Below are 27,028 nucleotides of genomic sequence, written 5' to 3'. Positions count from 1 at the left end.
CGGTGAGTAATAATTTTATGTTTGACTGTGTTTGAAAAAGCTTTAGAACCTTCCTTAGTTTATTTATTTAAGCTGTGCGCTCAGAATCTGACTAGCCTTTTTCCCAACTATGTTGGGGACGGCTTCCAGTCTAACTGGATGCGACTGAGTACCAGTGTTTATAAGGAGCGACTGCCTATCTGACCTCCACAATCCAACTACCGGGCGACTCAATACCCCTTGGTAAGTAAAATGAAAATGTTTTTTAGAGACTTAGTTACTGAATGTTGAACTTATTGAACTAATTCAAAAAACATGATTCATACCTAATAATACACGTGCGAATATTTGTAAGTTTGGATGTTTGTTTCACATTCACACAAAAAGTACTGAACGGATTTTGATGTTTAGCAGTAAATATAGCTCATGTACCATAAGTATAAAACTTTTTAACCATGTGCGGGAGGTAGTTCTCTCGGGACGCTAGTGGAAGCTAGTTAATACAATTTTTGTTTTTGTTTCTGCTTTCAGATGACAAGGTTATAAAAACATTTCCATATAGATTCTCCTATTATGATCTGGATCGTTTAAATATGAACGTAACCTTAAAAAATATACCCCCGAATGTGACTTCTGCATTTTTGATAATGCGGTTACCAAGTAAGTATATAGTATTTTTATCATGCTATCTTTTCAGTGAGTGAGTAAAGAACCAACCTCTCAAGTAAGAGTGTGGGTTAGATTCCAAGTCAAATACCAATGCAACTTTTCTAAGTTTGTATGCCCTAGGTGTATTTTGGACAAAAATGACTGTTTTGGAGGTAACGATAAACTGTAGTTCCCGGCTGTCATTTGAACATCTCTGGCAGTCATTACGGGTAGTCAGAAACTAGTAAGATTGACACCAGTCTAACCAAGGGGTATTGGGTTGCCCGGGTAACTATGTTGAGGAGGTCAGATAGGGCAGTCGCTCCTTGTAAAACAAGCACAGATGATTTTTCAACCTTTTAATCTGAATTTCAGGAAGGAAATTATTAAGAGATTTTAAAATAGGTCGCGGTGGTAACTCTCTGAAAATCCAACGGCAATTTGAAGAAGAAGAAATTATAGTATCTATCGATGTGGAATTATACGATTCAGTTGGACCAAAACGTGTAATAAGATTATGTGAAGGAAAACAAGCATTTATAAATTCAAGTTTAAATACGAAACTAATTAAATATGAGCCTGCAGGTAAGACAAGATATTTTTAGTAGTTACTAGAACTAACGAGTCGTTCGGGTACCTTGTAAAATGAAAACCAATTTGTCAAAGATTGGTTTTGATTGATTGGTGAATTTATTTAAAAAATAATGGTCGAGTTTCATAGAAGGCTCTTAAGGCGAGGAAGTGGTCAACAATAATTCCATAACCGGCACGCGCATCTAAGGCGCCAAAAGGGGTCGGAGCGTCTGAGCGGGGCGAGGATAACAATACGCGCGCTAGCTTATAACTAAAAGTCGTAAGCGACAAAATGGTTTTGTAATTTTAATATTTAGAAATGATAATTTAATAAAAATTCCTACTACAATTTTAAAGAGTATGTATATACTCAACTACTAAAAAAGTTAAGAGGCTTAAATCGGTCCCGTTTGCCCATAATATGTGAATCTCTTTTTAAAAAGAGGTATGTTTGATATATTTTTCTCTGTTATAAAAGTTACCTAATCATGTTTCTACAACTAACAAAATAAGGTTTATATCATGAACTTTCAGGTAACCAAGTTGTATTTTGATCCGTTTTGTATTTACTGAGAAAAATTGACATCCTTGGCGCCAAAAATTCCAATTCGTCCTCTTAAGGGCGGAGCCAGTAACGTTCCTCGTCCCCCGAACACCCGCATGTTGTCGCGCTACTTTCTTAGGAGATTTTGCGTTATGACATCTCCGCGAGTCATTTTGTTCTAATCGGTATGAAAATATAACGAGATAGTTTAATCAAATATGTTTATTTCCTTGCAGGTCCTTGTTTTCAAGTATCTGAGAGCTGCATGCTGGAGTTAGATTTAGGTTATAAAGGTAAGCAACTACAGTAACAAAATATTCTTACAAATTGTAGTCATCTTAAAATTGTGTTTGCGTTCGTGTATCACGCTAAAACGGCTGGACTGATTGAGATGAAATATAACATTTTTGGTAGTACCTATCTCAGAGAACTGCGCTAGTTTTCAAGTGCGGTTACGATTCGTTTTGATTACGAGCTGTAACTATTAACATCAATTCTAAATTTTTATAGAAACTAGAAATTCGGTATATATTATTTTGATTTTAGCTGCAAATTCAAAATTCTTGAGTAGCTGGTTTCTTCTCACCTCCAACTGTCCCACTATTGGGCAAAGACCTCCCCATTTTGTCTCCATACCTCTCGATCCTTTGATTTTACAAGCCAGTTAATATAATTTATAAACATTGTTTCAGAAACTCTCTCAAATGTAGAACTTATTATAATACCATGTTCTGTCATATTCACGCTGGTGTTAATATTGCAAGCTATCGAAGCTATAAGGAAGCATTGCAGGAAGAAACCAGATATAGCCAACAGACCACCAATGCCTCTCGTAAGTTTCAAAACTCTTTGCTCCACTTTGACCAAGCGATTTTTGATAGACAATCTTGTGACAAATCATCTAATGACCCCTCCCACTGTGGGAGCGAGTGTCACACTCCATGGAGAACAAAATGACTAGCGGAGATGTCATAACGCAATATCTCCTAACAAAGTTCGTTCGGGGGACGAGGAACGTTACTAGCTCCGCCTTTACGCGCTTCTTTAGAACCCGCCCATAATTTTCAAAATAAAATCACCAATCAATCAAGGCCAATCTTTGATAGAGTTATTTTGATTTGACAAGGAACCCGAACGTCTCGTTAGTTCTAGTTACTGTTCAATAATACTGTACGTTGCTTGACCTACCTTATGGCATCTCCGCTATCTTTCCTTCCTCCGTGGTAGGTATTTATTCACACGAAGTTAAAGTGAATGACATGAATTAAAGTAAGTTCTTAAGATGTTTAACTCTGAAATGTTTTATTAATTAAAGCATTAAGTTCTGTAATATATCGTGAGGTAACTTTTGCAATAACAGTATAACTTTTCACTCAAATGTCACGAGTAACTTTCTATATGTTTAATTAGTATTGAAGATAAAATTAAATTAAAATCAGTGTATCGCGTTCATTCGTTGACATCGGACGCGTTTGCACTGTTCGCAGAAATTATTTTAATTTCGTGCCGAGCGCGGCGTCAGCCGCCGCTAAATCGATACCATGCGTTCGGAAGAACTCGTGGCGAACGAGGTCCTGGCGTTCCTGCAGTACCAGCTGGACGTCATGGATGAGGTCAGTGTGACGCAGATTTGCACCTCAAACTTCACCGAGGAGGAGATACGCAGCGCAAAGAAGCTGTTGTACGATTCGCTGCAAATGGCAGACCGAATGCCGACCCGCAGGCGAGATGAAAAGGGAGAGAGGAGTCTCCAAGACACTATAAGGCTGTTGAAGGAGACCGACCCGGACGACGTGCCAACGTTCGTGGCAAAGGAGTTGCGGAAGCTGCCCCCGGTCACTTTCGATCACGTCGACGTCACCAGGCTGTTAAAGGACATCACGAGTATGAGGTCCAGCCTGGTCGAGCTGCAATTGAAGCTGGAGGCATCACAATCCACCATCTGTGATCTACGTAGCGAGGTAGCAGAATTGCGAAACTCTGTATGTAGGTCACACGCGCATGCCAACAGCGACAACACACGCCACGGACAGGTCAACGCATCGCCGCAGCGCGCCGAGTCAGCAAAATTGCCCTCGTCGCCTGCCGTCGCCACTACCAGTGATGCGTCACCGTGCCCCGCCCTCCCCGCGTCCCCTGCCTTCGGGACGCCGACGAATGTAAGCACGTCTAGGCTTGGACGTATTTACTCGGATGCCGTAAAGCGAGATCCCGTCCAACGGCCACCTAAAGCTACTGTGGCGATACAAAATCAGCCCGAAGGAACCCGAGGTACGGTACAATCTGTACCATGTAAAGGGAAAGCGGATGCAGATGGTTTCGTCAAGGTGGAAAGAAGGAAGAAGAAGCCATCTAGCCGAAATCAATGCGGAACTGCGTTGACTGGTCCGAACATGCTGCTGCGCCCCGCAATACCGACGACGCAGCTGTATGTTTCGCGTTTACATCACTCCACGAAGGTCGAGGAGATCGTGGAGTATATACGAGTCAAGACGAACTGGACCTTAAGAGTCGAGAGGTTGGAGCCCAGACACAACACAAATTTCAAATCGTTTGTGGTACGTGTGCCGACTCAGCATCTCGACATGTTCCAAGAAGCGTTTTGGCCGAAAGGTGTCGTTTTCCGGCGGTTCCGCGGGAGGCTACGCGACACCACGCAGTGCAACACGACACCGCCTATTCGTGTTAACAAATAGAAATTGTTTTGCTGATTATTGTTATTTTATATGTATTAGTTTATAAGTATTGCAATATTAAATTATGTATGTATTGTACTTTCTATGGGCCCTAGTTGCCTGAGGTAAACAAATAAATAAATAAAAAAATAAATAAAATAATTTGATGATAGTCATCTTATGAGAGTTTACTGCACGTGCAGTAAACTCTCATAAAACGCGCCTTTTCGATCCAAAACGGTTTCATGTAAATACCAGTAGTGCAGCTACGGCCGACTTACTGCAGTTGCAGTCAGCAGTTGGCATTCAAAACGTCCTATTATTTATATTCATTTCTGACGCGAATATTAGACATTTAAATAAAACTACTTTTACGGATTAAATCGCGGTTATATTAATATTATTTAATCTCGGCGTGTGTAATTAAAATATCAAGACCACCAAAACGCCTCATTAGTCTGCTCGTGACCATGGATGCTGTACTGGGATTCTATAAAACTCGATCAACAACTCGCATTTCACTTCGATTCGTAATGTCATTTCATACTTTAGGGGAGGTAGGGGAGGGATGGGCACTTTTTCACAATTTATTGCATAAAAAATCAGATTTTACAGATCATTATCAACTTTTATTGCCATTTCTTATATTCGGCTAGATATAATGAAAGAGCTTTCCTAAAAATTACAATCAGTTTCAACATTACGAGATATTTAAACGGTTTTATTTAGCTCACCCGTTTGTTTTATTATTTATTCTTGGATCAAATTTAGTAATTCAAATTTGACCCTCTTCCTGTCAACCGATTGGTCTGACATTTTGTATACACCTTTAATTAAATCCAATATGGCCGCCGGCACAAAATGGCACAGCCCCCTCAATATGGGTATCAAATGAAAGGGCTACACAAGTAGAATACTGTCAGCAACCCCAGCGGGGCGCAACAGGGCCAAGGCCTGCCTGCACGTCGATTCTATAAAATTCGAACAACAACTCGCATTTCACTTCGCTATTCACTCTCACTTCGCATTCGATTCAGAACGACCTTGATTTTGCATTCTGTAAACATCACCTAATCACTTGCGAAGTGAAGTGAGCTCGACATCGACCAATGCTGTGCTAGTGACTTCCCCACTCGACAAAATGTCAACCGAGATTAATCAGTTTTTAATTTTATCAGTTTTGACACAGAATTTTAGCTAAATATGATGTTTTAGTTATAATTTGTTATTGTAAGGAATTTGAGGCAGCTTTTAAGTATAAAATAAACAGAAATCTCTAAATTCGTGCTGTGAATATAATCTATGCTTACCCTACGAAAAAAAATACTGACAGCGCCAATTTGCCTTCCTTGCTGATTTTGAGGAAACCTTATATATTTTTTACGGCCGGATTGTTCAGAGCTTCCACTACTTCATTTATGCAACGAGATGCAGACGGTTGCGATAAATAAGTTCTGATGCCCTCTTTAATAACCTTCTGGTAACCGCCACTAGCCAAGAATGATAAAGTACATAGTATCTGTGAAACAATAAATCAATAAAAAATGTAATACCTACTTTATCTGGATTTAGTGAAAACAAAATTGAACCCAATTTGGTTATTTTCATGCTTAAGAGAATACCAATATTATAACTGAAGTACAGAGTCTTTTGAAAACATATCAGCTGGCGGGGAAACCACATAAAGGGAATACTCCTTATTAAGAACTAAGTGTTTTTCTTATTATTGTGTGCTTGATTACAATTTTTCAACTATAAACTGTGTCAATACTTACTTTTACACGAGTTGTAAGTCCTTTGCCTCGACGTTTTGTGGGCTTTATCAGGGGCAGTAAATCAGACTCCAGTTGGTCAATTAGCTCCTTTGACAATCTATATATGCTCACATAGTCATCATCGCGAGTTAATAAAGATAAACTACGAATTCTAGCAGATTGTTGACGCTTTTCTAAATTATCTAAAGCATGAGCTTCTTCTAATAAAGATTTAAGCAAAAACATTCTAGCCATCGTTAAAGGTAGGCACTTAATCACTTTAAAACACTTAGAACTTTATTTAAACACTATTTTAAATATAATAGTCTCTAGATCAAGTTGGCAACGGTACCTGAAACAAGATTCTATAAAGGATTTTTCGCGCAGATTTATAACTTCACAAATTTTCACTGACGAAGAAGAGCAAAAATTTACAAATTATACATTACATGGTATGTCCAAGCCTCCCTACCATAGGGAGCATTGGACACTTTGACTTAGTTTATGAAAAAAATCGGTAAAAACTTTTAAGTTAAACGGTTTTATCTTATGTGCACTGAAAACTAGAAAATAAAAATAGTTACTTACCTGTCAACCTACGTAGGTGGTCCCGGTCATATTAGACTAAAATAAAAACGTGGGGCCCATTAACTATTGCTGTAGTACTCTCTTCTAAAGGTATAATAGGTGTGGATTGCATCGACTTACTATAATTTTAACTGGAGATTTTGACAATCAATAATTAATAATAGAAAATACACATACCTTTCATTAGTTTTCTCTTTATAACGATCCGAAACCGCAACAAAATATTTAAGTACTTTTACGAGTGTTTGTTCTTGACAACTCACAGAAATGACAGATAGTCTATGGATGAACACCGTTACCAGTCGGTAACGTAAACTACCCAATAAAAAAAAACAAAACTATGATCAGAAATCAGAATAAAAGGACCCCCTTTTATTCTGATTTGATCATGTCTCCAACTGCCCATCTCTCCCTACCTCCCTATAGATAGACAGATTTTGACAGATCTGTCAAAATCTCGACTTTGATTTAGTTCAACTTGTCAACACGCTCGATAGTGTAGCGCTAGTGTAGTTTGACAATGTCAATCACGAAACTTTAAGGTAGAATTCCGTGGGTCGCGATTGTCGCAGCCGCGCGCGACAAAAGTCAACCTATGAAAATGTATGGCACCGCTGCCGAGGGCTGCGACAGTCGCGCGCGGACGACGAATTTCGTGAGCCGCTCGCGGCCGTACGCTTCTCAACATGGTCTAGCGCTTAATAACATCTATAGAATTTTAGTAAAACCAGAATTAAATTTTTGACAATGCCGCGAGCAGCTTACGAAATTCGTCGGCCGCGCGCGACTGTCACGGGCCTCGACAACGGTGCCATACATTTTCATAGGTTGACTATTGTCGCGTCCACGGAATTCTACCTTTAGATCGAAGTCGAAGTGAGAGTGATGTCGAAGTGAGTTGTGATATTTTATAGAATCGACATGCTGTAAAGGATCCGAAACGTCGGGACTAAATAATATTAATTTAACCGCGATAAAATCCGTAAAATTAGTATCATTTAAAAGTACTTTTAATTTATTGTTCATTATTGATTTCAGCCACATCATCCATTCTACCTGAATCTGCTCTTCCAAAAGGAATGTGAACTAGAAATTCGAGAGAAGGAAGGTCAACTCTGCGAAGAAAATATTTATGAAGAAATTGATTCGTATTAGAGAACTGTTTAACTATAGGTCCCGGCGGTAATTGAACATCCTTGGCAGTCGTTACGGTTAGTCAGAAGCCAGTAAGTCTGACACCAGTCTAACCAAGGGGTATTGGGTTGCCCGGGTAACTGGGTTGAGGAGGTCAGATAGGGCAGTCGCTCCTTGTAAAACACTGGTACTCAGCTGCATCCGGTTAGACTGGGAGCCACCCCCAACATAGTAGGGAAAGAGGCTCGGAAGATGATGATTCGTCTTAGAGATTTTGATTCACTAGCCTAGCCTTTTCCCTAGTATGTTGGGGTCGGCTTCCAGTCTAATTGGGTATAGCTTAGTATCAGTATTCAACATTGAGCGATTGCGTATCTGACCTCATCCTAGTTACCTGGTAAACCCAATAGCTAAGACTGTGTTTGTCATTTGTTTTTTGAATTCTGAGAGCCAGAGAAAGAACTTTCGGGTAAGGGAGGTAGGTACCTTGGGTCGCAGGTGAAGCTAATTGGAACAACTAGTATAATAATATTATTATTATGTAAATAACACTTAGTTAGATATTACAATGTTACAAATTAGGCTTTACTTGGTCACGTAAGATAAATATATTGAAATGTCAAACTTTATTAAGTAAGGTTTTCGAGAACATTGGTTGTAAATATGTAGATTATCTTTTTAGATATTATTTTAATTACACTTGCAAGCAAAATAAAATTTGGTATTTTATTTATTTCGGGTCCCGGCTGTCAGTGAACATCCTTGGCAGTCGTTACGGGTAGTCAGAAGCCAGAAAGTCTGACACCAGTCTAACCAAGGGGTATCATCCCTCAAACCCTCTGACATCTAATATTTTTTCAAATTTTCCTGAAATATTTTAAACTTTACTGTTTAGGGTTTGGTTTATTATTTTAAATACTGAGAGTTTAGTATTAACATTTTTAAATATTTTGTTTAATTAATATTTTGGTTAGAAACTGACGTAGGTATTCCTCATGACCTATTCAGCGTTCAAAGTTACATTTACCGAGATACCTATATTCCTACTACGAAATACTGCGACTTAACTGTTTCTTGTTATCTAGTCTAGCTAAACCTCTGCAGTAGCCACTAAACCCTGGGGTATTGTCACTGCTGGGAATCGAACTTGAAACTGCTCTTAACTGCTTGAAATAGCCAATAAGTTTTGGAAGTTAGCCTATTTCTTATATCTAAGGAATATTAAATAGTTAGAGCTGTCTTTCGCAAGTCAATTTTTGATGAAAACACTCTGAAAGAATAGCATGATCCCTACTAATATTATAAATGCGAAAGTAACTCTGTCTAAACCACTGAACTGATTTCAATAAAATTTGGTACAGAGATAGAGTTGACCTTGAGAAAAAACATCTTGGAAACGCGATATAACCGAACTCTAAGCGGGTGAAGCCGCGGGCGGAAGCTAGTATTTAATATTTTCGATAGTTTCATCATAGGTAAATCGGTTTGGAATTCATGTGTTGAAAGATCTTTTAGAAGCGCTGGTTTTCAGCTGTACCTGGTCGACTATCGGCCGACTGTTTAGTCTGCAGTGTTTATTTTCTTCCAAATTGTTTGTATTAAAAGGTAGTTGACGGTAATACGCATACCTACCTATGTATTTTTTTATACATATTTTCAAAAACCATATGTACAGTCAAATTCAGGTCAGTGGTAATAGTTTTATAGAAAAATCGTACTTATTACTATTGAGCTAAGGTGAATGACAGATACCACTAATGTGCAGTTAACTGTACCTATAGTTAGAGACCTATCTTCCACTAAGTCTTACTATTTTGTAGTGAAATTAGATGTGATATCGAGGAATCATTCTAAATAAGGTCAAACGGTTCCCAAGCACACACAGATTATAAAGAAAAATAACTAGAGTAAAAAGCGAATAAAATAACATGTAAGTAGGCCCATAGACTAGGCCGAGCACATCAAACTTTGCAAATATAGGAACAGAACGTGAAGATGATCTCTTTTGTATGGTACAAGGTATAGGTTTCCCTTTTTCCTCAATGTAAATATACAAAGTGAGTCGTACCTAATCACATTAAATTAAATACGTTAATATACATTATGCTGATAAGCACAAATAAAAAAAAATCTCCCTTGAAAACTGACAGCTGTCAACTGGTCAAAACATTCGATACTCCTAACTTTATTTCTGCTTTACATGATGTTGTAAATTACGAAAACGAAAAATGACTCCTGTGGCTAAACCACTGAATGGATTAGGTTATTTTTTACAATTCGACATAGAATATCATACAGTATATGTGATAGGGTTTAATTTTATTAGGTACGACACAACCGATATACTAATAGTAATGCTGATAATGATTTTCAGTTGGTTACATAATCACGAATATTCGGATATTTGGTTTGAAACTCACTGGCTCTTTATTATTTTCATGCATTATTTTCATTCTTTATTATTTCAAAATTTAAACCTATGATCCCAAGCTTAGCAGTCTTTGTCTTTGTAACTACTAAACCTGAGCAGACTATTAAAGTTTTCTTAACCTAACTCTTTCTCCCATGCCTTAAATCCCTAGTATTACCTGCAAAATACTGAAAGGGGAAAGCACCAAAACTTACTATACCCAATTTTAAACTCTACTGCTTTTCCAGTACCACAAGTCTTCAAGCTAATTTCAACCTTCTGTTGTTTGATACACGGTTCAATTTAGCTCGAGGTCTAAGTGATAGTTATTCGCAATGGCCGTAATATATCGGATTGTAAAAGCCTGAAGATACCTGAAAGTTTCAGTATCTGGGGAATGAGTTAGGTTACTTATATTAGCTGTGTTCGTTTTGTCATCTCCAAGCGGAGTATGCTAGCCTGGTACTTTCTGTGACAAGTTGTGGGAATGTGAGAATTCTAACCAATTGTGAAAAAAGGTATTTCTACTTATTTGATGAACATTTGAAGTTGGTCCTTATCCGTTCAAAGTAATAAACAGATTGAAATATTTTTTTCTCACTTTTAACAGCATTTTACTGTCAAAGATTTGATCGGTCTAGTCTAGTAGTGTTTGAGTTTATTCCTTACCTATAATTAGATCTTTCCTATATCGGATCTGTCGCGCCTAATCATAATAAATCCTATCACATATACTTTATGATATTCTATGGCGTGTTCCATTCAACATGATGTTTAGGTAAAGCAGAGATAAAGTTAGGAGTATCGAATGTTTAGACCACTGTCAGTTTTCTAGGGAGAATTTCCGTTGTTTGTAATGACTAACTCTTATAAAATATGGTGTTCTAATTCTCGCACATTTTTATTCTATTTACTTTGTTTGAAATATATTTTTTTTGCGATTATATTTTTTCTTTGTGCTAATCGACATACGTATATTAACCAGTATATAACGTATTTAATTTAATGTGATTAGGTACTACACACTCTGTATATGATAATACTAGTAAATTACTGTTGGTTTGACACCATAGAACGCTTACAGAAAGGCCACAAAACGATACCTTTAAAATAACCATTAACCAAAATTATTGTTTTAGCCCAAAATTCAATTAACAAATTGTATTTTTGATCCCCAATTGAATAACTACGAATTGCCAAATTAATGTGAGCGCCACTGACAGCGACCGAATGGACGATTAATTGAGTGAACGAATAAATGAATGAATGAGCTGATGAACGGTTGGGATTAAATGAAATATGGTTCGTCTGCGGTTCGTAAATTTGTTTTCTGTAATGGCATATATTTTAATATTATTATCTATTGGTCCATTGTTTTGTGTTTATTTATTATTTTTGATCGCTATTGTTTTATTTTCAAAGTTTTGTTCATATTTATTTTGTAATATTTTTTAACGTATTCGTTCGTGTTGGGTTTTTTAACTCATTTTCCTGATTATGAATAGGAAAGTATGTTGTTTTTTTAGTAACTGATTGCAATGAAATTCACATAGATGGGGACGGATATAATTAGGCTACTTTAGATAAAGAAGTAGAACCAGGAAAAGGGTAAAACCAGTAGAAGGGTAAACCCACGGGCAGAAGCTAGTAGGTCAAAGGAAGCTAGTACTTCTTTATCTAAAGCAGCCTAATTATATCCGTCTAAAATAGATTAGGTAACTGATCGTTCATTAAAAGTTTATGATGTTTGAAAAAAATATACGTTATAACAATTTTTACTAGTCTAAATAAAACACATTACCTAAAAACCTTTTATAGACACACCGTTTAAATTCTACAAAAATGACTTTTTCAAAAAACATTTCTAGAACCAAAATTACTATTGTAGTGTTATATCCATATTTTAGAGTGACATCACACATGACAGGTGACACGTCACGACAATGACGTGAAACAGACGAGGGTTCTGACGTTCTGACATTCTGACGTTCTGACCCGTTAGCGTTCAAGCGATTTAGATTTAAACTTAGTTTTATTTAAGTTTGCGCATTATTCAACTTCCTGTATGTATGAAGTTTTGGGCGCGTTTAGCGTTTTCTAGCTGTCCAATGTTATTTGACTTGAAAGAGTGCTAATTTAATTAGCCTACTTTCATTAAACGAAATTGAAACAATAGAAACTAAATATTTGGTTTGTAGCGTTTTCACGTCAAAATAGCATAGATATAGGTGTGATACTCGCATCTATAATAAGCTAATTTTTATCCAAGTTCGTCAACTAAAACCGCGAATTAGTTTATCCAAGTTATTTTACACAAGCAAATTATTCCAAACATCACTTTGGCCGGCCATTTTGGATATTTCCCGGTCATTGTGCGTATGATTGATGACAGTAATTAACGCGTTCTATAGTGTTTAACATAATGAGTCGTTATTTTATTGATATACTAATCATGGTGCCCGGTTTTGTCCGCTTTTGGGCCGTGAATGGAAAATCGGCCTCTAATTTTGTCTTTACTCAAAATGTTTCGAAGTTTTGTTTATTGGGACTTGATTGATTTGATTTTGATGAATTTTGAATTCTATTAATAAACCAGACTGGTGTTATTATTTAAATTATCGTTGTAAAAGAAACAATCAGTTTCTTAAGGGTAAAATTCGTCTGCCTATTTGTTTATGTATTACCTACATGTATGTATTTTAAAACGGCTTAAAAGATTACGATAAATGTTGAAAAATAAGTATCGTATTATTTTTCAGCGTGTTTGCTTTCATCAATTCAAGTGAAAACTTGTATTTAATACAAGCTGTTTCAAAGCAACTTATCCTGCCAGGATAAAACATAGCCTATGTTACTCGGGAATAATCTAGCTACCCAACAGTGAAATAATTTTTAAAATCGGTTTAGTAGTTTCGGTTTAAGGTGCAAAAAGAAACAAACAATTTTTTTTTTAAATATTAGTAATAGATTACGTACTTTGTTTAAAAATAATGTCAGTTCAGTTAAAAAAAAATAAAAACTAAAAGACCAGACTTTATTTTTCTATTTAAAATACATACTAAGGAAAAAGCTAGGCAGATGGTGATTAAAAAATCTCTAAAACGGATCAATTTCTTCGTAAATATTTTCTTCGCAGAGTTGACCTTCCTTCTCTCGAATTTCTCGTTCACATTCCTTTTGGAAGAGCAGATTCAGGTAAAATGGACGATATGGCTGAAATTAATAATAAATAGAAATATTAAAGGTACATTTTGAACGCCAACTCGATGTCGTGGTGTCCTAGTGGGTAAAGAACCAACCTCTCAAGTATGAGTGCGCGGGGTCAATTCCAGGTCAGGCAAGTACCTACCACAACAACTTATCTAACTTTGTATGAACTTTCAATCTAAAAAAGTATATCTTAAACACCAATGACTGTGTTTCGGATGGCACGTCAAACTGTAGGTCCCGGCTGTCATTGAACATCCTTGGCGGTCGTCACGGATAGTCAGTATCCAGTAAGTCTGACACCAGTCTAACCAAAGGGTTTTGGGTTGCCCGGGTAACTGGGTTGAGGAGGTCAGATAGGGCAGTCGCTCCTTGTAAAGCACTGGTACTCAGCTACATCCGGTTAGACTGGAGATGGATGATGGATTTTGAATGACACTACTGATATTTACATGAAACCGTTTTGGGTCGAAAAGGCAGCAGCAGTACTCTACTCTTAAGGGGACTATCATAAAATTATTTTAATTTAATTTTATCTTCAATATAAAATATTTACATTAATTGAAAATAAAATAAACTTATATATATATACAACTTAAAACTAATATAGGGCATCAAAAAATTGCTCCTCATCGCTGTCACTGGGTAATGTACCCAAAAGACTGGCAGCATTGCCACGTTGGATGGCAATGCTCAACCTCTGTGCGAAATAAAAGCCAGCCTTTGGGTCCCGGGAAGTGTCAACCAGGCGCTGGGAGATATCCCTGGCAAGAAGGTGGGCGCTCGGACCCCACGGCCCTAGAGTTTCAACCCCAAACGGCTCAAACATGTAATTGCCTATAAGGTTACTATATTTGCGCCGCTTGAGGTTCTCTGCTTGTGCAGCGGCGGAGCCAGCACGACATGCAGTTCCGGGAAGGTGAGATGGCGCAAGAGTGTCGACGCATGTCGCGTCCCACACTAAAGTCCTACCCACCTTCCACGGAAATAGCGACATGCCGTCTGGTCTCTTGCCATCGTCGCGTGCCAAGCCATTTGGTTCGAGTACGGCTGGCACGCCGACGGCAACAAGAGCGCGACGGATCACGTCGTTTATGTTGGCATGTCGTGGTATGCGGCCGGCAATCCGGCTGCACGACAGGCCGTGGTGACCGAGGCTGTTGACAGCTTCCCCGCAGTGGCAGCGATGAGGAGAGCTTAATATTAATTAAACATATAGAAAGTTACTCGTGACATTTGAGTGAAAAGTTATACTGTTATTGCAAAAGTTACCTCACGATATATTACAGAACTACCTGCTTGAATTAATAAAACATTTCAGAGTTACTTACTTTAATTTCGTGTGAATAAATACCTACCAAGGAGGCAGGAAAAATAGCGGAGATGCCATAAACTAGGTCAAGCAACGTACAGCATTATGAAACAGTAACTAGAACTAACGAGACGTTCGGATTCCTTGTCAAATCAAAATAACTCTATCAAAGATTGGTCTTGATTGATTGGTGATTATATTTTGAAAATAATGGCTGGGTTCTAAAGAAGAAGGCTTATGAGGGTGGAGCTAGTAACGTTCCTCGTCCCCCGAACGCCTTTCTTAGGAGATATTGCGTTATGACATCTCCGCTAGTCATTTTGTTCTCCATGGAGTGTGACACTCGCTCACACAGTGGGAGGTGTCATAAGATGATTTCCCACAAGATTGTCGATCAACAATCGCTTGGTCAAAGTGGAGCAAAGAGTTTTTGAACTTACGAGAGGCATTGGTGGTCTGTTGGCTATATCTGGTTTCTTCCTGCAATGCTTCCTTATAGCTTCGATAGCTTGTAATATTAACACCAGCATTAATATGACAGAACATGGTATTACAATAAGTTCTACATTTGAGAGAGTTTCTGAAACAAAATTTGTCATATTATTTTAACTACTAGCTACTTGAGAATTTTGTATTTTCAGCTAAAATCGAAGCAAAATTTATTTTATGACAATTACTATGACTTATTGAATGATCATTAAAGTTCATTCGCTTCAGTCGCATTGGAAGTAAAACGAATCGTAACCGCACTTGAAAACTAGCGAAGTTTTCTGACATAGGTACCCTCAAAAATGTCATATTTCATCTCAATCAGTCCAGCCGTTTTAGCGTGATACACAAAAGCAAACACATTTCCCAATTTTAAGGTACAATTGCAATTTGTAAGAACATTATAAAGTGACAAAATTTTTGCTTACCGATATATTTATATCCTAAATCTAACTCGAGCACGCAACTCTCAGATTCATGAAAACAAGGACCTGCAAGGAAATACAATTTGATTATTTTCCGCCTATACATATTATAACTAATTTTTGAGCACGTAAATGTCGGTCCTGCGCCTGATGTCTCTCCGGTCGTGTCGGATTGCCGTCCCATCGGGTTACGAGAGTGAAGGAATAGTGAGTGCACCTGTGTCTGCGCAAATGCTTGTGCACTATAATATTGTCCTGTGTAGTTGGCTAATCTAAGCAGCTTACATGAGAACAGCCGAGCGACGTAGCCGATAATTGGCGAGGAGGACATCATCGTTACCTTAATGACACATCATCACTTATGTAGTATCAAGGAAAATACCTATGTTTAAATTTTGTACAGTAAACTGCACATTAGTGGTAACTGTCATGCACCTTAACTCAATAGTAATAAGTACGATTTTCCTATAAAACTATTACCACTGACCTGAAGTTCAGTGTACAATTCGAAGTAATAAACAATTCATTACATTATATTATCATTTTCGGGAGATTCGTACAAAATTGCGAGAAAACAAAAATAATGTTCGTCTCGCCGTAAGCAGTTAGCATGTTCGAGCAAAAAGATTTCATGGACATTTTAGAAATGTACGCACGCTATTTGTTTGTAAAAGGGCCAGAAGAAACATTTTTATATAAGTATGTCACAGAGCCGTACAATGTCACAGTCGTTACGGGTAGTCAGAAGCCAGTAAGTCTGACACCAGTCTTACCAAGGGGTATTGGGTTGCCCGGGTAACTGGGTTGAAGGGGTCAGATAGGGCAGTCGCTCCTTGTAAAGCACTGGTACTCAGCTACATCCGGTTAGACTGAAAGCCGACCCCAACATAGTTGGGAAAAAGGCTCGGAGGACAGTGCCGCACACCAGTGGTATCTCGCCTCAGTTTAACAATAAATAAAAAAAGATATATGTAGGTATTTTAACTCGTTTAAAACTGGTTGTTGTTAATGAAATTAACGAATCGGAGGCGTAGGCCACAGGTGCTTCGACCATTGGGGGTGCTAGCCACTGATCCTAAAAAATATCGAGTCTTACCTCGACGATCAAGAATTTCTTTAAGTTCTCTCTCCCACAATCCTAAAGGTTTTACATTTGCTTGTACTCCTTCACATAATCGTATTGTACGTGTGACGTTTGTTAAATCTTCTAATTCAACATCAATATAAATAATTTCTTCTTCAATTTCTTCTTGAAATTGCAAAGAGTTATCTCGATCTATGTCAAAATAGGTGAATTCTAACGCACCTAAAAATTCATCTGAAAAAAATTCAAATTAAAGATAGACAAAAATATGACAACCAATTTTTTTATTCGGGTGACTACGGGTACTTTTTTATTCGGGGTCAATATTATTAAATTATGCAACAATTAAACAGACTAAAATAAAAAAAATCCTCTTTAATATAAGCATAGACAGTAAAAACTAATAATATGAACTTACTTGAATACCGTAATACCAATTTTGCAGAAGTCACATTCGGGGGTATATTTTTTAAGGTCACGTTCATATTTATGCGATCATGACGTTGATAGAAGAATCTATATGGAATTTTTTTTATTACTTTGCCATCTGAAAGCAGAAACAGATAATCAAAATCTATATACATATATAGATAAAAAAAAAATATATATATATATATTTTTCCGACCACAAAAATCATCAAATGACCCCTCCCGCTATGGGTTAGCAGCGGTGAGGGAGTGTCAGACTCTTACTGACTAAAAACCGTCGTGTTCCGTCATAGGCCTTTTATGTACCAGGGCCGCGGTATCTCTTTCGAACAACCCGCAGCCCCGGCAGGCCTTGGCCCTGCTGGGCCCCGCTGGGATATAAATGAAACCCCCTTTCCGTTGTCACGACAACATGAAAACGGCTTGACCGATTTGGCTGGAACTTAGACCCGGGAGAAGGTTTTAGGATGGTTTGTGTCACCATCCGGCTATGGGACGCGGGTGAAACCGCGGGCGAAAGCTAGTACTGAATATTGAATAGTCTGATATTGAATTTTAAGGGCCCGTTGACTTGAAAACAACGGAATACGCATAACCATTAGAAACGTTCCATATATTTAATTTTTGTACTTCAGCGTCAAAAGCACAGCAGACTAAACAAAACGCTGAGAACTGAAGCGCAATAGGCGTGACCATAGGGATAAAAGTAGTGATTCTAATTATAGCCTGCATTTAAGTTGTGTGTGGCAAAAATATTGCACGTATTATTACGTAAAAAAAAAACATTAAATATTACTAAAATGACAAAGTCGTGGTAGTTTAATGGGTAGAGAACCAATCTCTCAAGAATGAGCGTGTGACTTTGATTCCAGGTCTGGCAAGTACCTGCCAATGCAAATTTTCTAAGTTCGTATGTACTTTCTATACGTATATTTTGAATACCAATGACCGTTATTTGGAGGGGATGTTAAACTGTAGGTTCCGGCTGTCATTGAACATTCTTGGCAGTCGTTATGGGTAGTCAGAAGCCAGTAAGTGTGACGCCAATCTAACCAAGGGGTACTGGGTTGAGGAGGTCAGATAGGCAGTCGCTCCTTGAAAACACTAGCCGCATTCGGTTAGACTGTAAGCCGGGTCCAACATAGATGGAAAAGGGATAGACAGGTGCTTTTTCAAACAAATTCAAACATAAAATCATTACTCACCGGTATCCGAATCGTCTTTACTGAAACAGGTCACAACAACACAAAAGAAAACTACAAAAAATATACACTTTGAAGGAAACATCACTATTTTTCACAAACTAAATTAAATATATAATTAAAATATGTTCACCAACTGTTCACCAATACAAAGAACTTACCTATAGAATGACGAAGTTATAGTATTTTGTCATTTTATTTTCCTTCTCTGTTATCGCTAAGTCAAATACATTTATAAGGAATCCTCAAATGCGTCATAGGAGGAACAAAATTTATTAACTTTGAAAGAACTGAATTTATTTAGACACTACACAAATCTAATACATATGATCCACAGACTAAAAAAACCCAGACCTGGGATTGTTCGAAAGATTTACCGCGGCCCTGGTACATAAAACGCCTACGACGGAGCATGATGGGTTTTAGTCTGTAAGAGTTTGACACTCCTTCAAGTTCTGCTAAAAAACCTTTTTGAGCATAAATTAACTTTTGAGTAATAATCATTTTACATAAATGAACCCTAGATTTATTATGGAAATACAGAATTTTAAATATTTTTGTTCACTTGCTCCAAAAATTGGTTTACGTTTTAAAAATAATTTTAAAGCTAAGAGTTTGCTGACGGAAGCTAGTTTCTGTTAAAAGACATCTTAAACGAATTCACGGTAAAACTTTAACACTTAAACTTTTCTCGAAGAGATTTCTAGAAAGAATAACAAAAATAATATAAAATAATTAAAGTCAGCCACTTCTGTTCTGTTTAAAAGGGTCTAAGTGAAATGGTACCTTTTCTACCGCTGAACAAAGACACTGTTTTAATTAAACTCAAATAAAAAGTGGGTCAGATAGTCATGGTTATTATTAGAGTGGTTCCGTACAAAATGTTATTAATAAAAAAAATGTATGTACACTTTTACATTTGAAATAGTCTGCTTTTACCCGAGAAAGGTGAAAATTCAACAATGAAAAGGGAAATAACAATCAAACATATAAGTCAAAAACTACACATTCACTCAGCAAAGATCCAGTTGTACCACTTAAACGCTAAACACAAAAATTTCCTACAACTCGACTCTATCCGAACTTTTCTTACAAGAAAAATCTCATCTTACTCATTCAACTATCTCCTTTGAATATACTCGTATGCAAGAATTCCTTTCATCAATTCACTATGTAGTAAAGGGAAGGTATATTTAAATTGAATTTAGTAAGCAATAGTACCTACACACAGAGAGCAAGGAAAGATAGCAGAGATTCCATAAGGAAGGTAGGTCAGGCGCCTTCTTGTAGGTCAAGCAACGTACGGTAGGCGTGATCATTTACTAGGACTTAGAAGACGTTCAGATTCTTTGTCAAATCAAAACTAATCTGTCAAAGATTGGTTTTGCTTGATTAGTTATTTAATTTTGAAATTAATGGGCTAGTTCCATAGAAGGCATCTAAGGGCGGAGCTAGTAACGTTCCTCGTCCCCCGAACACTTTCTTAGGAGATTTTGCGTTATGACATCTCTGCTAGTCATTTTGTTCTCCATGGATAGTACCTCCATAAGGTCCCATAATAAACTTAAGTGGCACGCATTGAAATACCCTTCTATAATGAGGGCCGTCGAAAGGGTTTTTCTATCATTCGTTTTGTGCACGGGCCCCTAAAGGGTGCGGTATCATTTGGCCACAACCCTTATAAATCAGAAGGCTTATTACTCTAAATCTTGTACTAATTAATTTTTGTGGGGGATGAAATTATGAAAGAATGCCGGTTTTGTTATTAAAAGGATAAGTATTATCCCGTGGGTGGTAGTTTCGCGGATTTTTATTGAGATTATTAAGGTATTTTAATTCTAATAATATTTTTTCTGTCTACAGGATATTTTATATCAAGAGAGCGGTTCAGCCATACACGTGTGTGAATGTACATGACTAGGGTGGGTCAATTTTTTTTTTTTTCGTTTTTTAAAAAGGCTCAGCGATAAAAAGGTGCTAAATGGTTTACTTAATTTATATGTTAAATTATATTTCATTATTTTAAGTTTAACTGCCTCCGGATTCTGAAAGAAATTTTTGAAATAGCATGACTATGTTTCCGACACTTTTTTCAAGCTTTCAATGTCCGGTTTCGTACTATACGTATAGTTTTTAATCACTACAAATAAAGGAAGACGTTTGCTTGGCTTAATTCAAGGTCACGGAGACGGCGGGTAAGGAGGGGGCGGGGTGGAGTTACAAGTGACGCTTGATTGGCCTGTGAAACAACAGTGTCACACGTTGTGTTCTAGAGTGCAGTCATTTTTTGCCCATTATTGTAAGAATGGAACGTACGCGAAATAGTTGGAAGTGTCCCTTGTTTGGTGATCTATGTGATTTAAAAGACAACATTTTGCCAAGCTATGAAGATGTGATGAAGTCTTATGAGTGGACCAGGCACAAGTTGAAACATGAGAGGAAACTAAAAGGAGCCAACGTATAAAGAAATCGAGGCCATCGTAGTTCCAAAATTGATAGAAATATGGGTGAGATCTTCTATTCCTACTGTAGAACCAAAACGTGTAAAGGTAATGTTACAATCATATCATTTAAAGTGCAAAAACTTACTTAAATCTCACCGTTTCGTCTTGGAAGTAAAGTGCTATTTGATATTGCGGCTTGCAAGTGTAGAGATTTACTCCAATGTGCTTGTCCTAAAAACAAAAAAATACCTCTAAGAGAACACAACTTCATAACAGATCAACGAACAGCTAGGCAAATGGTGATAGGTGGCATTGACGTTTGTACAACTAAACAGATTACAAGATCACTAAAAAGAAAGCTACTACGAGAAAAATCTGCAAGCAACCAACCAAAAGTAATCAAAGTAAGTACGGAAATATTGAGTAGCTCTTCTGGATCGGAATGCACCCACTCGGATTGCGAAGAACCTATTCAAATTCAGTCACGAGCTTCAAGTATTAATTCCGAGAGTACGAGCATCAAAACTGCAGTAGATTATGCTTTACTTTCAAAAACCTGCGATAGATTTGGTGTGTCAGACAGGGCAGGAGCAGCTATCGCATCTGTAGTTCTGCAAGCGTCGACTTCACAAGTAATAGACAAAAATAAGCTGCGCCGAGAAAGGAAAAAAACTAGAGAAATCATAACTTTGCAACAAAATGAGTCACTAGTACCGGCATTGTACTTTGATGGAAGAAAAGACCAAACCTCAACTATATCTGAGAAAGACGGAAAAAGGTATAGGCGACGCATACTTGAAGAACATATTTCTTTTATAAAAGAACCTGACTCGAAGTTTTTAGGTTACATTACACCTGCTTCAGGCACTGCAAAGTGTATAGAACAAGAAATATTTAACTTTTTCATGAATAAGGATATATCGATGGATGGTTTGATTGCAATCGGATGTGACGGCACCAACGTAAATGTTGGTAAGTACGGCGGTATTATACGGATGTTAGAAAAAAGACTGGATCGACCCTTGCAGTGGATTATTTGCCTTTTGCACATGAATGAACTCCCATTTAGACACTTGTTTGAACACATCGATGGCACTACGTCTGGACCACGAACATTTTCAGGAAGCATTGGCAAAGAGCTTGAAAATTGTGAAAAACGACCTATAGTCCATTTTCAACATATTCCAACGGATTTACCAGAACTTTCCACTGAAGATATTAGTACAGACCAGAAATACTTGTACAAAATAGTTGAAGCAGTTTCCACAGGCACCTTTCCTAACGATTTAGCGAACAAATCGCCAGGCAAAATGTCCCATGCCCGATGGCTAACTCGTGCCAACAGGATTCTCCGTTTGTATGTTTCAGTGGAAACTCCTTCTGAAAATCTCATCACTCTGGCAACATACATTGTTAGAGTTTACGCTCCAGTATGGTTTGCTATAAAAACGCACCCTTGCTGTAAAGATGGACCTCGACACTTGTTTAAGCTCATCAAGCTCACCAGATATTTACCGACAACTTTGAAAAATATTGTTGACCCAGTTATTCAAAGAAATGCTTATTTCGCACATCCAGAAAACTTATTACTTGCAATGTTGACTGATTTCCAGCCGCACATACGTGAATTAGCTGCTCGTCGAATTTTGAAAGCTAGATCAGCAAAACCTAAAAAATTGCGTCTGTTTCAGTTGCCAGAGGTGAACTTTAATGCGTCAACGTATTATGACCTTTTAGATTGGCAAGAAAATATCACTGAACCGCCAATTTTAAAATCTGTAACCGAAGAAAATCTGCGATTATTTGTTGCACAAAAAGGAGAAGGCGAATTAAATTTATTACGCCTCCCTTGTCACACACAAGCAGTAGAGAGAGCAGTTAAAGCAGTGACTGAAGCTTCTGCTACTGTATGTAATAGAACAGCAAGAGAAGGATTCATCAAAGCCCAGATAGATTCGAGAAAATCAATGCCGAAATTCGACAGTAAAAAGGACTTTTACCCCTAATTAAGCTTCGATAATGACCGTACTGTAATTATTATTTTTGATTTTATCTGCAGTTATACTTATTTGACACGTAAATTCACCTTTAATAAACACAATTACTATTGATTTAAGACTTTTATTTATAAATAGCGTTGATCACTGTAACTGATTCTGCCATACCATTAGGACCTTTCAAACCACATTTTCTTGAATTTCAACGTGAAACCGGAGGCAGAAGATTAATTCCGAATACCATCAAATTTCATAGTCTGTTTATAATTATGATTTGGCACCTTTTTATCACTGTGCCTGAAAAAAAACTTAATTTTTTTTTTTCTCCATACTGATGTGACCCACCCTTGAACACTGTCTTCGTATGACTTGGTGACTCGGCTACTATTGAGCAAGTGAGCACTCCTGAGCTAAAGCAATGACAATGATAGAATGATGATGATGTACAATGATATATATTTACACACACACAACATTGCGTTATTTCGTGAGATAAAATATCCACAAATAATCGTAAAATGAAAAAAATATATACAGAACCAGTATTTTTTTAAACAAAATTTGTGTTTGTTTGTTAATACATATTTTAATTCCTAGTAGGTAAAGGTAAAAACTGATTCTAATAGAATTTGGCTCTGATTAAATTTTATGTGACGTGATTCCCAAAATATGCCAAAACAATTAAATTAAACGAAAACAATAGATTAAATACCTAACCAAAGCTAATTGAATTTCACGAGCAAAACAAATCAACTATAAACCGCATATAAAATAAATTATTTAGGGTGACCACACGACCGCGAATAGTTGGTCACGTGATGTCAACTAAACCGATTTAATTAAGTGCCTCGCTAATTTGGCAGCATATTATCTAGGAGATAACATAGATATTCAGGTAACTAACAATCTTTGAAAAAATGGGCTAACCAGGTTTATTTTTTTTAATTGATCCAGTTTTAGATATTAGCCGTGGACCCCAAAAAAAACGAATACTACCTATAGAAATTACGATCACGATAGAACTACTTTCAGTACTTATAACCTACTTTCTATTATTTGCTGTTCCACCCACATCCCTTGAGAAGTACGTCCTACATCCGCTTAAAAAGTATGTCCTTTCTAAGGGTCCGTTCAGACAGACCGGCTCGGAGAGGAGAGCAAATTCTTAACGGGATATTATAAATTGCATATCAAATAAATAATCGCCTATCAATAAATACTCATCATTTATATTATTTTTTACATCAAATAACTTACTTCACTACAAATAAACTAAATGTTTAACAAAACTCAAACTGCAGATAATTCGAAATTATACATCAATATGACATTACTTTTTTTCTTATAATGCAATACAGTTAAATTTATTCTTGTACAAAAATACTACATACAAGCATTAAATACTGACTGCACAGCAAATTTTCCATATTTCATAGCAAAATAACTATCCCAGTCGCATATTAATCAGTAAGTACAACAAAACCTGTTCATCATATTTGTCTTCATTTTCAAGAAGCCATGGTCGGCAAATTTAATGATTATTATAACAAAAAAATCCTGTCACATTGCATTATTTCTAAAAGCAGAACAAATTAACTGAAAAATTGAAGCTAGTAACGAAAACGAATCGCTGCAAAACCGACTCCTCGTAGTCTTGTTTGCCCTACCCCTAGAGTGCAATTCAAAACCGCGTAGGCGCGGAGGGCGAGCGGCCTGCGAGCTGAGGCGCAGGTAGTTTTAACGCTCGCCGACGCGGTTGAGGCTGGCCGGCTCTGCCGGCCAGTAAGCCGAAGCTGCGGTGGTGAGCGTGAAAACCATCTGCGACGATAAGCTCGCATGGGACCGCCGGAGCCACGAAGCGCCGGAGCCGTGACAGAAGCCATGCTTGCTGCATGTTGCATGCTTACTTCCATATTGCATGCCTGCTTACATGCTGCATGCCTGCTTGCATGATTCAGGCTTGTTTGCATGCTTCTTACAGGAAAATAAAAATTCCAAAACTATGCCAAAAGATGATTCTGACTATAAACATTCTGAAATATGATAGTTCTGCCTTTTAATAACTACTAATATGAAATGTATGCCAAAAGGAAGTACTGACAATTACTAAAAATGCACCTGCCCCATTTGAACTATATGTGCAAGCATATCATCGGACTTGCGATCCGACTCAAGTACGTGGCGCCACCGGCAGAAGCTAAAAATGTGCCTATTGGGCAAAAAAGGAAGCGTGGACGCTTATTAATAATTCAATAAATCACAATTTTGTATTTAATTTTATATTTTTTTGCTGATCTCATTATGTGGTAATTAATAAATAATAAGATGACTGTGACTAATAAAATGCTGTTTTATTCAGAAAAACTGCTGTAAATAATATAAAAATAGAAGCTATATTTGAAAGAAAGAGAGTTAACATGTATAATGTGCATTAAGATTGTTAGCTGTGCATTGATGAAAAAGCTTTTGCTTTAGGAAAAATCGCTGTACGCTGCGAAAATAAATTGTAGTGTGTTTAGTGATATTTTGAGTTGAATATTTTGCTGTGCAATCAGTAATTTTGATGTGAATACGGAATCTTATTGCATAGAAAAAGGATATTTTTTGATTTGCGTTTAAATACTACCCATTCTTAACACGTTGAAAATCGAGTACTTAGTATTTAAAGTAAGGTTTATTTTTGCATATGCACTGATTTTGTCATAAACAATGCTCGAAGGTGCTCGGTGTGAAATAATAAGAGGATCCAACCGGCTCCGATCGCGTACTTTTTCTCGGTCTTGCAGACGTTTAGCTCCGATTGCATCTCACGCAGCCGCTCGGAGCCGATCGGAGCCGATTCCGATCTGTGTATCGATGCTCTCCGAGCCGGTCTGTCTGAACGGACCCTAAGGCGATAGACTATCTCTTTTCTCGATTTTGTTTAAATTGTTTCAGTAGTTTTGGCGTAAAAGCCCGACAGATAGACAGGGTAACTTTCGCGACAGCCAACTTCAAAGTACTATCTATCTTAACCAAAAACTGTACAAAATTCGGGCCTATTTAGCGTGACCATCATCCTCCGAGCCTTTTTCCCAACTATGTTGGGGTCGGCTTCCAGTCTAACCGGATGTAGCTGAGTACCAGTGCTTTACAAGAAGCGACTACCTATCTGACCTCCTCAACCCAGTTACCCGGGCAACCCGATACCCTTGGTTAGACTGGTGTCAGAATGACTTGCTTCTGACTACCCGTAACGACTGCCGGGATGTTCAATGACAGCCGGGACCTACAGTTTAACGTGCCATCCGAAACACAGTCAATTGTGTCTAAGATATACTTAGAAAGTACATACATACTTAGAAAAGTTGCGTTGGTACTTTCCTGACCTGGGATCGAACCCGCGCCCTCATAATTGAGAGGTTGTTCCTTTACCCACTAGGCAACCACGACACCTATTTAGCTTAACCAAAACCCCAAATAGCTGGGCACGACAGATTTCATTAACCACGTACTAATTGGTTCAATATTATCGGCTACTATATAGATGGGCAAATTGGATTAGACAGACAAACTGTTAATTAGTTTGTCGGTTAAGATAGGTATTATGTAGTTAAGCTTAACTGGTGAAGCGTGGCTTATGGTTAAGCTAACTTGGTATAGATAAACCGTGATTGTTGAGAGTACTCATGATTCCTGGGTTGGTCAAAGTGTTAATACCAGCAGTTACCCGTGTGACAGTGTGTGTTACAGTGGGAACTACTGCCCGTACCGGAATAAAATATAGCCTATGTTACGCGGGAAGTGTGGAGCTTTCTAACAGTGAAAGAATTTTCAAATCGGTTCAGTAGTTTCGGAGCCTTTAGAGCACAAACGTCATCCTCAGATCCTTTTTCCCAACTATGTTGGGGTCGGTTTCTAGTCTAACCGGATACAGCTGACCAGTGCTTTACAAGGAGCGACTGCCCTATCTGACCCCCTCAACCCAGTTACCCGGGCAACCAAATACCCCTTGGTTAGACTGGTGTCAGACTTACTGGCTTCTTACTACCCGTAACGACTGCCAAGGGTGTTCAATGACAGCCGGGACCTACCTTTAAAGCACAAACAAACAAAAAATAATCGCTACCATTCAAAGCATTCACCGTAACTCAA

The 27,028-nt window shown here is 37.6% G+C and overlaps 3 protein-coding genes across 4 annotated transcripts; 2 read left to right on the top strand and 1 right to left on the bottom strand.

The window, feature by feature from the left end:
- Window positions 1-626: 626 nt before the first annotated feature.
- LOC110377422 (uncharacterized) lies at window positions 627-8,105 on the top strand. Its single transcript, XM_064041324.1, has 5 exons — window positions 627-639; window positions 1,003-1,212; window positions 1,981-2,037; window positions 2,437-2,576; window positions 7,800-8,105. Exons 1-5 carry the CDS (start codon window positions 627-629, stop codon window positions 7,914-7,916), a joined length of 537 nt encoding a protein of 178 aa, XP_063897394.1. The 3' UTR covers window positions 7,917-8,105.
- Window positions 3,179-4,518, top strand: LOC135118733 (uncharacterized). The gene has a single exon (XM_064041460.1). The coding sequence runs from the start codon at window positions 3,286-3,288 to the stop codon at window positions 4,438-4,440; it is 1,155 nt and encodes a 384-aa protein (XP_063897530.1). The 5' UTR covers window positions 3,179-3,285; the 3' UTR covers window positions 4,441-4,518.
- A 5,220-nt stretch (window positions 8,106-13,325) lies between the features above and the next one.
- LOC110377423 (uncharacterized) lies at window positions 13,326-18,654 on the bottom strand. 2 transcript variants are annotated; one of them, XM_064041639.1, is made up of 6 exons: window positions 18,457-18,654; window positions 17,241-17,369; window positions 16,835-17,056; window positions 15,743-15,804; window positions 15,265-15,411; window positions 13,326-13,518 (listed from the first exon to the last, which is right to left on the bottom strand). In XM_064041639.1, exons 1-6 carry the CDS (start codon window positions 18,536-18,538, stop codon window positions 13,402-13,404), a joined length of 759 nt encoding a protein of 252 aa, XP_063897709.1. In that variant the 5' UTR covers window positions 18,539-18,654; the 3' UTR covers window positions 13,326-13,401. The 2 variants fall into 2 exon arrangements, with proteins under 2 accessions (XP_063897709.1, XP_063897710.1); XM_064041640.1 differs by having other exon boundaries at window positions 15,265-15,404; window positions 15,742-15,804; window positions 18,457-18,648.
- Between the last annotated feature and the right edge of the window lie 8,374 nt (window positions 18,655-27,028).

The sequence above is a fragment of the Helicoverpa armigera genome, chromosome 25 (genome assembly GCF_030705265.1).
Source record: "Helicoverpa armigera isolate CAAS_96S chromosome 25, ASM3070526v1, whole genome shotgun sequence".
NCBI lineage: Eukaryota > Metazoa > Arthropoda > Insecta > Lepidoptera > Noctuidae > Helicoverpa > Helicoverpa armigera.
This window is presented reverse-complemented; position numbering and strand designations above follow the sequence as displayed.

What these genes read in the sequence shown, in the direction of transcription:
- LOC110377422 (XM_064041324.1), top strand. An exon ending in AATTAAATATGAGCCTGCAG is followed by an intron (nt 1,213 to 1,980) that starts GTAAGACAAGAT and finishes ATTTCCTTGCAG; the next exon opens with GTCCTTGTTTTCAAGTATCT. An exon ending in GTTAGATTTAGGTTATAAAG is followed by an intron (nt 2,038 to 2,436) that starts GTAAGCAACTAC and finishes ACATTGTTTCAG; the next exon opens with AAACTCTCTCAAATGTAGAA.
- LOC135118733 (XM_064041460.1), top strand. Translation starts at nt 3,286, where the DNA reads ATGCGTTCGGAAGAACTCGTGGCGAACGAGGTCCTGGCGTTCCTGCAG.
- LOC110377423 (XM_064041639.1), bottom strand. Translation starts at nt 18,538, where the DNA reads ATGTTTCCTTCAAAGTGTATATTTTTTGTAGTTTTCTTTTGTGTTGTT. An exon ending in TAAAGACGATTCGGATACCG is followed by an intron (nt 17,370 to 18,456) that starts GTGAGTAATGAT and finishes TTCTGCTTTCAG; the next exon opens with ATGGCAAAGTAATAAAAAAA. An exon ending in ATTTAGGATATAAATATATC is followed by an intron (nt 15,412 to 15,742) that starts GGTAAGCAAAAA and finishes ATGACAAATTTT; the next exon opens with GTTTCAGAAACTCTCTCAAA.